Source organism: Talpa occidentalis, unplaced genomic scaffold, assembly GCF_014898055.3.
Source record: "Talpa occidentalis isolate TD23 unplaced genomic scaffold, MPIMG_talOcc4v2.1 talOcc4.2, whole genome shotgun sequence".
Classification (NCBI taxonomy): Eukaryota; Metazoa; Chordata; class Mammalia; order Eulipotyphla; family Talpidae; genus Talpa; species Talpa occidentalis.
In genome coordinates this window covers 95065404-95077632 of record NW_023602073.1, presented here as the reverse complement: position 1 = coordinate 95077632, position 12229 = coordinate 95065404, and the positions used below count along the sequence as shown (strand labels likewise).

The 12229-nt window shown below is 31.7% G+C and overlaps 1 protein-coding gene across 4 annotated transcripts in view; it reads left to right on the top strand.

Annotated features, from left to right (window-relative positions):
- RNGTT (RNA guanylyltransferase and 5'-phosphatase) overlaps positions 1 to 12229 on the top strand; it is a 296605-nt gene that overhangs the window by 253209 nt on the left and 31167 nt on the right. For all 4 annotated transcript variants that reach the window (XR_008553280.1, XM_054699028.1, XM_037520092.2 and 1 more), the window contains one exon: positions 4426 to 4492. Coding sequence is in view for 3 of the 4 variants with exons in the window: in XM_054699028.1 (XP_054555003.1) it covers positions 4426 to 4492 (67 nt within the window). In the remaining variant the exon portion in view is untranslated. The remainder of the gene's footprint in view (positions 1 to 4425; positions 4493 to 12229) is intronic.

The following is a 12229-nucleotide window of genomic DNA, read 5'->3' as shown; positions in this document are numbered from 1 at the left end:
CAGCTAGGTTAACAGTTCCTTCAAGGGTTACTCTGACAGTGGTTACTCTGACAGACTGATTCAGTTAAGCCAGGAATGTCTGTTGAACTAACCCAAAACAGGCTGATTTCATAATTATAAATAGAAACATAAAAATGATAATTTTCTTCACAAATAAGGATAACTAGTACATGCCTTGCCATGAAAAATTAATAATTCAAAATATGCCATATTTCACATATTAAGAAAGGGGATGGATAATAATATATACCAGGGGAGTATTTAAATTAAAATTAATAATAGAAGACTGATTTAATGTATATATTATCAATGAGACTCCTCAGCAATTCTCTATTTTTTGTGATAGGTCACATGTCAGCATTTTGTGGAGAGTTCTATAAAACTGAAATTCAGATTTGCAGTGACTTTTTTTTTCAATGTGAAATATAACAATCTCAGTCATTCTAGGGTCTGTGATTTAAAATACAACATTTTCCTCTTTGATTGATCATAGCTATTATTGAAATAGCTAGTAACATGTGAAATGGTGCTGTAATTTAGACTGAAAAACATTGAATTGTGAATTATACTCACTCAGCTTAGATTTCTCTGTTTCTAGTCTCCAGAACATCTTTTGTACTTTTTCTGCAGAAACAGGTTCTTAACATAATGTTCCTACATATTCCTAGGGGAAAGGAGGACCTCACAAATTCTTGTCCGAAGTATACAAGGGAAACTCTTTCAACAAAAATAGAGGGGAACAAATAGGAATCATTATTACCCAATACAGGAAATAAAGTTTTTATTCGCTTAACCTATCAACATATATACTTTACACATACATCATAGGATCAGTGTCAAAGAAGTGAAAATTTATGGATATAATGATGATTCAAGTGATTTTAGATATTTGTATTTGAGGTCAGTAAATCATTCTTTGTTCTTTTCTAGGTAGAAGTAAGCCCAGAGTAGATCATTAGATAACAAAGTAGGCAGGGAACTAGATGTGTTCAGTGGTTTTCCTGTTAAAAGCCACTTGTCACAGTAATTCTGCTTCATGTTTGTACAGACAATTCTTCAAATAATCAACTATCCCTTAGAGAGTGAACCAATTTAGAATTGTTTGTAGGCTCAGATGTGAACAGATGCAGACTTTCCTTTTAAAATATATTAAACAAAGTTTAGAAAATGAAGTTTGTGCTTAAGTCTTTTTTTTTTTTTTAGTTTTGAGGAGTAACTGATAAAAAACTGCGCTTAAAGTATACAGTTTGGTTTGTATGAGTGAAATCATCACTCTCAGGATGAGATGATGAAGGTGCCAGCCACCTCCAAAAGTTTCCTTCCTGCCCCTTTCTAATTCCTCCTCCATTTTCTTCTTCCCTTTCTCCCTCCATACTATCAGTCTACTATTCAGTATTTTCTAGAATTATATATAAATGGAATCCTACATTATGTGCCGTTCCCTTTTCTGACTGTTCTCCACCCTAAGTTCATCCATGTTGTTTTATGTATCAGTAGTCATTTTCTTTTTATTTATGAGTAGTATTTTATTGCATAGATACTTCACAATTTACTTATCTATTCACCAGTTAATGGATATTTGGGATGTTTTTAATTTTGGACTGTTAGGAATAAAACTGCTATGAAACTTGGATACAAGTCTTTTGTAGACATGTTTTCATTTCTTTAGAGTAGGAATTGACATTTTATTTTCCTCTAAAGGACTAGATTTTAAATGTTTTGGACTTTATAGGCCCGGATTCTCACTTCATGCACTGTGATCTAAAAAACTCCAGATAGTGAGTTGGGGTAGTGGTAGGATTCACTTCATTTGCTTCCTTGCTTTCAGGGACCTCTGACCTATACCATCTGTTGTCCAATTTCTGAAAACCATTGTACAACATTGTATTTTAGTTCTTTTGTGGCATCAGGACCTCTTTTTTTTTCTTTTGAAGGTTTGAAAAAAAACTTTATTTAGCAATAAAGGCTAAAAAGATTTTAGGCTGATTTGAACAGCTACATTGTAAGAATTCTTCACACCCTCCATGAATTGGATTCTTACTGGAAGGAAAACAGTATGTTCTCTATGTATGTAGTACAAGGGACTACTCTTTAAATCAGTTAACATTGAAAGGTCTGCGTCCAGATATTTTTAGGTTAATTTATTGATAGTCACCATTGTGAATGTTCTTTCTTCAAACCTCTAACTGGAGGAGCTGTAAAGCATTTAGTTACAAGCAGATATTTTAGAAATTGTTGGCATTTATATAAGGATTATGTTAATGTCTATATAACTTAAGGGCAAAACAATTTCCTGGTACTAAATAAGTCAAGGTTCCTATTTTAACACATACATATAAATGCCTCTATCAGTGCTGAATTAATGCCTTACTCCGGGGAATTAAAACGAGTGATTGCTATATTATACAAAAGTATACTGTCATGATAAAATGGTGCCTATTATTTGAAAATAATTATATATATATATCTTGTTAGAATAATTTTTGAAAAGTAAAAACATTTTAAGAAATGTCCTATTTTAAAAGTGGAAATTTGCATTTTCAAAGTGTTATTATATACACAACAGCTTTACATTACCATAACATATCAAAATCCACTGAAATGATGGTGGTAATATATGTTAAAGAATAGTAGGTACATGAAAGAGAAAGAGCAGTTTTAAAAAGTGAAATTTATATACATATATATGCTATGTAACTGATATATTTAAGAAATTTCTTGGTTAGGAAAGGTATTTATTAGATAAGTATGTTGGAGGAAGGGGGAACATGCTCTGTAGTATATTGGCAAGCTTCCTGAAATGCATATGCAGGATAATTAGAGGCATACTGAATTTTAAATGTCAGCCAGTTTTTATTCTTTTTTTCCTAACATCTATTTGTATGAACAGTGACTATTCTTACTGCAAAATGGAGTTTATCAAGCTTTTTCTGAACATTTGTTATAAAGGAAATGACTTACCACTATACATAACTAACATTAAATTTTTGATATTAGCAATTACTTGTGAGAGATTTAAAGTTTTGTTGGTTGGATTTATTTGTTTGTCAAATGATGGCTAAGAAATTTCTCCATTTCACAGTTGAGATCTGAGATTTTTTCTGTCTTTTTTTTTTTTTTTTGCATTCAGTCAGCAAGTGTCTTTAGTCTTGTTTATTACCTTCAGTAACATCCTAAAATGCTTTATAACTTTATTCCAAATGTAAGCAGCTTTTTGCTATATTGGTTTAATTCAGGTTTTGTTCAGCAGTGATTAACATTCTTTTTATTGGCCTTAAGTGCCTCATAGACCTTTAAAGAATGTAGGAAACAGTGGATATCCTTAGGAGACTGAATATCTACCTTTTTTTTCCCTTAAAATCTTAGATGTCTTGAGAGTGTGCTTTCTTAGTCTTACTTTACGGAGTCAGTGGAAATTAATCACTCAACTACCTCACAGCTGTTACCTGGTGACAGGGTTGATAAGATACTATAGAATATCAGAGACATCCTAATTTCAGGGACATTAACTTATAAATAAATAAATGAATTCTAGAATTACTGAAGTAGGGTTTTTGAGTCACTAAATTTAAAAGATATGGTTTGATAATCATGATTATTATGATAATCTTGTATTCTAATTTTTCATGATTAGACTATTAAGATACACTGAGAATCTTCTGTTTGATTATTTTGAGTTTGCATTTTATTTTCCTTCACTTTAGATAATACTCATTATTCCATTCTCAGATTGATGCAATAGAATTTACAGTCATCCTAGTAATAATTAATTAGAATTCTTTTATCTGCCCTAAAATTCTATTAACTTTCATTATCCAGACTCTGAGGATCCATAGCTCATCCTAATGGCTTTAGGAAAGGAGTATTGACAAATATTTTTTTTGTGTTTTTTATGTACAACCATGCTAAGACTGAAGTTGCATCAATTTACTCACTGTGTACATTAGGAAGAGATTTATGATTAAAACAAAAGAGATAAACAATATTTAATTATGCCTTCCTCTTATTTTCTGTTACTACGTACTCCACAAGCACATTTCTAATGGGTAGTATTTCTTCATTTGCAATGCTTTAATATAGTCAAGAGTGATATAGACCTCTTTGAGGTCAGAATAGGGAGGGTTGATGCAGGAAAAGTAACCATGGTTTATTTCTATCTTCTCTATGGATTGATTTTTGGTGTTGTGTGCATTTATTGTTTTTCTAAGAAATAAATACATCTTTAAAAAATGTGACTTCTTATGAAAGGCTACTTTTTGTTAGGGTTGTTTAATCTTTGCTGGATACTATCCCATAGTGCAAAAGACAAGAATAATCGCACGGATATTTTTTCAGTGTCTGTTGAATGAAATTTGATAAATATACAACTTTTTATTTATAGGAGAATATTTTATAAATAGTGCGTTTCTCTCCCCTCCTTGGTAGGTTACTTCCGCAGAATGTTGGCCTTCTCTACGTTGGAGGTTATGAAAGACCCTTTGCACAAATCAAGGTATGATTGCTCATTTTCCATTATACTTTTCCTAGATATAGTTCACTTGTCCACCAAAAACCTATGAGCAACATCAAATACATCAAAATATGTCAAAAATATTGTGAACATGAATTAATTTCATTTGATTTTGCATATTTCTACTAGAAAAATAATTCAGCTTTTTTTTCCCCAGTGAGATGGGTTTTTATTTATTTTTATATTTTTTATAAATTAATATTTTATTTTATATAATTCTTGCATCATTTTTCATTTTTTGCACAACGTATGCATTATCATTTTTGTTATATTCCCCATACAATTGCACCCCCCCCATTAATTCAGCTTTTCAATGAATGAATTATGTGAAACTTGCCCATAGTAAAGCTGACTTTGACCAAAGCATATTTCATGATTAGTTAAGAAGGGTACATTTAGGGCCATACATTACTCTGTAGTTTACCTCTTTTGCTATTAAAATTTTTTCACAGTGTTGTTTGGGTATATTTGACATACAGTAATCTGTACATATTTAAAATATGCAATTTGGTACATCTTAACTTGTTTACATTTGTGAAACCATTACCACAATCAAAATGATAAACATGTCTGTTTCAAAAGTGTCCTTTGAAATTAGCCCCTACTGTCTTTCTTTTTTTCTTTATACCCCGAGGCAACTGCTTCTCTGATTTTATGATTCGTTTCATTACAGATTAATTTGCATTTCTTAGAATTTTATATGAATGAAAGCTTAAGTCTCTCCATTCTCTCCCCCTCCACACTGTCCCATTTCTCCTTTATCTCAGCATTAGCATTTTGAAATTCATCCATGTTGCTATGCATATCAGTGTTCTATTTCTGAACTCTGTTCTTGCTTTGTTGATCTATGTGCCTAGCCTTCTGTCAATACCACAGTTACCTTGATTATTGTAGCATTATAAGAAGTCATGAGTCAGGTAGCATAAGTTTTCCACCTTTTTTTTTTTGTTCAGTCTTCTTTTGGCTAATCTAGGTTCTTTTAATTTCCAAATGAATTTTAGAATCATTTTATCAGTTTCTGTAAATTGGCTTGCTGTAATTTTGATTTGGATCACAGTGAATCTGTAGATCAATTTGAGGAGAAATGATGTCTTAACAGTGTTGAGTCTTCTGTTCATGAGGACCACATATTTCTCCATTTATTTAGATCTTTTATGTCTATTATTTTGTCTTTTATTTTGTTGTTTCAATGTATTGGTCTTGCACATTTTAAAATAAATTCATAAATATATTTTAATGCTATTATAAAATTATTTTTATTTCAGTATAAGTTCATTATACTGAAATGTAATTATCCTGTTCATTATACTGAAATATAGTTCATTATACTGAAATATAATTGTTTTTATTTCAGTATAAGTTCATTTCAGTGTAAGTTCATTATATGAAAAGATAATTTTTTGTGTTTACTTAAAATCCTCTAATTTTGATATGCTCAATTATTTTAGTAGTTTTTAAAAAATAGGTTTCATGGGATTTTTTTTACATCCATGATTATGAGATCTGTTCATAAAGACAGTTTTTCTTCTTTCTGATCTGGATATGTTTTACTGCTATTTCTTGTTTTACTGTAGTGGTTAAAAACTTCAGTCAAGAGTTAAATAGAAATGGTGAGAACAGACATTCTTGATCTTGAGGGATTGCATTTAGTTGTTCGTCAAAAATTGTTTTTATAGTAATATTGGTTGAGGGTTGAATCCTAGATTACAACTAGGCTTTCCTGTAAGAAGTAAAATAATCTGAATATCAAAGGCAGTTAGTAAAAAGGAAGGTTTGAAATCATCCCTTTTCTTTGTTTTTATGATTTTTGTTGATGTTTTCTGATAGGCCTGAAAAAATTGTTTTGCATTTTTTGTTTAGTTTTCTTATTTTTCTTTACTTTTGTTTCTTGACACTAATTTTTCTCCTGTTTATTTAAAGGGTGTGAGTTTAAATTCTTTTTTGTTTGTATTTATGACATGTTTTTATGCTTTAAAAAACAAGGATTTTTTCAGAGTGAACTGAACCTGAATAGGATAAGATATTTAATACTGAGGCAGTTAAGTCACATTATTGACATTTTAAAATAAAAAATTTCATCTGAGTTACCATAGCATCAGCATCTCTTCAAATAACTCCTTTAATTTAATTTAAATCAAAACAGTTTGCGAAGTCCATCTATAGGATCTTAAATTGTGGACCCTTGAACTTTTCTGTCACCTTATGTATTAATGATAAACATTCAAATACATTTTTTTCTTCTTCCATTTTTAATATCCCTGGAACATGAGTGGAGTTGGTAAGAGTCCCTTCAAAAACCTTCCCCACTATTCTTTTTATCAAATTCAACTCTGTAGCCAGGAATCCTAGTAAGTTTCTGCAGGAATATTTTTGAAAGTTCAACATTTTTCTCTCCAGTGGTTTGGAAAATCCTGTTTTTCTTTATAAGAACTGAAATAACTAAAAAATGAGAGCCTTATCTGATATATTTAGGGTAGAATTTGTGTGTGTGTTCTGTGTGTTTGTATGTATGTTACATGTTCTCAAAAACATACTCTAAGAATATGTAAATATGTGTGAGGATAATTCTGCAGTCTCTCACCTGATTCATTAATGTAACATTTTCTTTATCCATGCCTTTCCTAACAAGCCCAGTGATAGTCAGTCCTTTGTCAACTTTTCATGCCTGGATAATCAACTCAATAGGAAAAAAACTATTATTTTAGGGTATCTTTCTCTTTTGATGTTGCTGTGGGAAAGATTTCTTTCACATACTGTGAAAAAATTTCTTATGATTATTTATTGAGGTCATTTCATAATTACTGTGGTTTTGGGGAAAATCTTATATAAACATCCTGACCTAATTGGAATACTTATAAGTTAATTGTAGAACAGTAAAAAAATCATAGTTTAAATGCTTAAGATTAGACTAGAAATTTAAGTTTACTTTCCTCCTTTGCCTTGCACCTGACTACTCATGGACATGAAATATTAGTATCTATTATGTTCATTTTTCTCCCATTAAGCTAAATATAATGATATGATGCTATACAGCATAAATATCAGATATAAGCTTTAATAAATGGAACTGTTTCTCTTTTCTTAAGACCATTTTGGTATTGAGTTTTTTTTTTTTTAAATAAATCAAGATAGGAAATTGTTCACTTGAGTATTTTAGAAAAGGAATTCTTACTCATGTACATCACAGAGCTACAGTGAGTGGCTTGGTATTAGAGGCTATTTGTTTAAGAGACATTTTAGGGATGTATTTCTAAAAAGAAACTCCATTTTACAAAGGTCACAGTGAGAGAAAGAAAAACAAAAGGGAAATAGATTTTTGGACAAATGTTAAATGAATTTAGAAATTCGTTATAACATGATAATACTTATACACACACACACACAGCCATTATTATCCATCTTTTAGTTTTGTTTTTTAACTATGCCCTAGATAAAGACATGGAAATATACAAACATGGGACTTCATCATAATCTCAGACCAGTATATCATCATACTATTGATAGTTTCAGGTTTACTTTAGTTTTAGAGGAAATTATTCCAACTTATATTTTATCTCAACATCTTCTGTGAGTCGTTGGGAAGATTCTTTTTAAAATAAGCTCAGTTCATATATATATAACTTTAATTTAAGAATAATTAATAATTAATAATTCTACTCTTGGACCTTTGATGCCTTTCAGAATCCTATAAAAACTGAACTGTCTACTTAGAAAAATTTTGTGTGCGCACACACAACACACAGACACGCGCTTATATTTTCAGAGAATTCATGAACCCCACAGAAGTGCATTCAAGGACCCAAAATTAAGAATCCTAAGAAGTAAATAAAATGTTTCTCCAAGTTTTTCTAGTGCCAAAAAGGTTTTTAAAACATAAATTTCAAGTTTTCAGGGGAAATTTGTCATCTGAATATCTTGATTCTTGTTTTATCCTAAAATATAATTCATGCATGATTCTTGTTTTATCCTAAAATAAAATAAACTGAAATAAGGATAATTTTATAATGAGTTGTAACAAAATAAAAAAGAAATTGCCTCATATACTTTATTGTTTTGTGCTATAAATGACACAAATTTTACCCTCATCCAAGAATATCATTGAACTTCTTACAACTTTATCAGTATTAAGTTACTAAATACACTAGGCAGTAGACGACTTAAGAGTTTTCTTATTGAGAGATATGACTTATTATACCTTCTATGTAGCCTTTGAAATTAGAAAGGAAGTTTGGTTAAAATAAAATTTTGCTTAATTCCTGTTTGTAGCTTTTAAACTACTACATTTTTCAGAAGCCCCCTGTGGGGGGGGGGGAGAGAACAGATATATTTCCCTATACCAATAACTTTGCATAATTCCTTATCTTAATTGTGTGTGCATATATTATTTATAGTTTATTTTTGTAAGCATTTCAAGTTTAAGGATTTTTTATATTTTATACCTATTACTTTGTGTTGTTTTCTAGAGCATTTTGCAGCCCAGTACAAAATTTTAATGTTATACTCAAGGGTTTTTAGTCCTGGAGCCTCCACTTAACAGCCATAGCCTTAAAACCAACAAAGACCAAAACCTGACAGCATTACTTTTAGTCAACCCAGGGGTTGTTATGGAAGATTCCAGGCCACAGGGCTGTCCCTCCCCGCATAGCTTGGTATTAGTTGCCTCTTCCAGTTCTGACAGCCTAAGAAGTGTGAAAAGCTATGGGGCTGAGTCAGACAGTTTCTACTTTGACACTGCAGAAAGAATGGCTAAAAAAAGAGTCTTCTATATTTTAACTATGAATTCCATGCTGCAGCCATGTATAAAGTAAGGCATATAATCATTTTTCTGAGGCAGTTATTTTATACTTGGTACAGCTAAGTTATTCTCTTCCTCAGAGGTTGGTTCTGTCCTGCTGAGGAACTGGGTGCTATTAGTCACAGTCTCATACTCTAAGTTTCTCAGCCTGCATTTAAGAAAAACCTTTTTCAGCTAAGGAAGTATATAAGATTGCTATTTGTATTCCAATGCCTATGCAGTAGAGGCAAGGAAATAATGGTCTCCAATTTTGAAAATTCATCAGATCATTTCCTATCAATTTTTTCTGTTTATTAAAATAAAGTAGAATATTTTCCTTTAAGGTGTATCAAGCTCAGATTGTTATTAAAAATAATTTTCAGGGCCTCCCCAGTGGCACAGCGGGTTGAGCGCAACGCTGTAAAGCTGTCCACAGCCTCTGCAGTGCTGGTTCGATTCCTGGCCGGCCAGGGAGATTCCCACATGGCGGGGCAGACCTCTCCTGTCTCACCTGCTGCTCCCCTCAGCAGTGTATTTCGGTCCTTCTTCCTGTTCTGCTGCCTGCTCTATCTCTGGTGAATTCTCTCACCCTCTTGCACCTCTGACTTGTACCCCAGTGTTTGTATAAATAAATAAATCTTTAAAAAATATTTTTGAGTTTACTGATTGTTGATTTTAATTTTTAGAGGAAATTAAATTTAGTGGTAAAGTATTTGGTGTCTATTATAAAAAAACTTAATACTTAGAAAAGTGATGGTAATTATTTGTTTGCTGACTGATTAACTTTTAGAAAATATTTGGTTTATTAGATTAACACTCTTTACGAAATGAAATTATCTAAGATCCATATTTTAAATTTTTAAAATATCTGCAGTATTCCTCAGGAAGATATTCGGTCCCTGGGAGTGATTATTCCATATTAGAAGCTACCAAACTTTTGACCATGACCTATGGGAATATAAGAAATGCATTCCAATTGAGAAGCACTACACATATACATACATATATTTATAAAAACACAACATAAACTGAAGTTGCCAAGTGTGATGCTAGAACTGTGTTTTCCATCCTGCTGTTTATTTTTCTATTGACTCAGTTTAGGTAAGTGGGTGAGAGGATTCACCAGAGACAGAGTAGGGAGCAGTACAGGCAGATCTACTGAAATACACTGCTAAAGGGAGCAGTGGGTGAGACAGGAGAGTGCTGCGCCATGTGGATTAACTCCCTGGCTGGGATCAAACTGATGCCCCAGTGGCTGGAAATAGGGTAGTGCTGTGTCTTTAACCCCTGTGCCACCAGGGAAGCCCATGACTCAGTTTTTAAATGGTGGTCTCAATCCACTAAATTTACTTTTGTCTTGGAAATTGGGTCACTAATCACAGTCTGGCAAACAGTGCACTCTAGTAGGATTTGACTGACTAACTTTGCCATGATTTTGGCAGGAGAATGCCACATTTATGCAATGGAAATGTTAGTAAGGAAGCTTGCCTGCTCCTGAGTTGATAGCCCTTCTAGTAGCTTTGGAGGGGAAGAAGATGATGAGATGTCATAGATGCTGGAAAGGAGGAGGAGAAGAGTATAGGAAAAGATAAATGAGAAGTAATTTAAGATGTTTTATGGAGCAAGTAAAGCTATTTTCTGTTTCAAAAAAATCCTAATTCACAAGAATAGTAGGGAGCCTTCCATACCTACTCTGTCTTCTGAGTGATTTCATATACTTTGAGAATAGCAAAAGAAAGGTAAGATCTCCCTTGGGTGAAAACAGTTAGAAAGAAATGGAGGTGAGTAAAAAGCTCTAATATTTGCTTGATGTATTCATTAAAAAAATGGCTAAATATATGCTATAAATAAAGAGGCAAATTTTCAGTGTCTCATATTGTAGTAGTAAGGAAGAACATGGCTATCTTTTTGTAGAAAACATTAAAAAAAATGAAAGAAGTTTTAAAAAATCCAACAAACCTTCATGAAAGTCATAAGTCTCTCTGTATGCAATAGCTATTAAGTTGCTGACAACTTATTATCCTTCACACTTGCTGACAGAGTGCTTCAGGATGGACTCAAGTGAGCCCATATGTAACTTTCCAGATGTTGAAAATCATTCATTATTTACTAACTAGTTAAAAACAAGTCACACACAATAATTGCAGACTCAAGTTCCAAAAGTATATTATAGTATTGTTCTTTTTTGGCAAGGTCCTCTTGGTAGTGTTACTGCCCAAACTTAGTAACACTTAATGACTATGGCCACAAACATTTCAATTTCAGTATTCTTAACTTCTAGGCTGTACATAGCTCATTCATTTCTGTATTCTTAGCATCTTTTAGCTTAGTACCTCAGATATAAAAACACTAAATAATTATTTGTTAATGTTATTGTTGAAGAATGCCTTGAAACCCAAGTTTTGGTTTTTGCTTTTTACCATTAAGTATTTACCATGAAGTTCATCAAAGTATTTAAAACTCTGGTTCTAATTACATACATATTTACTGTCTTAAAACTTTATTTCTAATCACTATTACATCTTAGATTGGGCTATCTGTGAGGCAATATGAATTAGTTTTATTTTCTAATTTAGGTTTGTGGTTGAAAATTATTATTAACATCAGTAGCTTTATTTGAAATGTAAATTTTGTGAATACATTATTCTGAGAACATTTTAAATATAGTCCTCAAATTATTTTCCAATTAAGGAAGTTAGCATTTTTCTTAGCTGGAAATTCCAGTGACTTCAATCTCTCTAGACACTTTATAGGAAAATATTGGAAATTATTTTAGCATATTCTGGTTTTAAAAATCATATCAAGATAAGTTCTTGTTAAATGTGGTTTGGAGCAAAAAAGAACAATTATTTTCTGTAATTTTGAAATGTTTTCAAAAATATAAATGGTGTCATGCCTACTTAAGTATTTATAATGTAATGAACCTCCTGTTTTGGTGAAAGGAC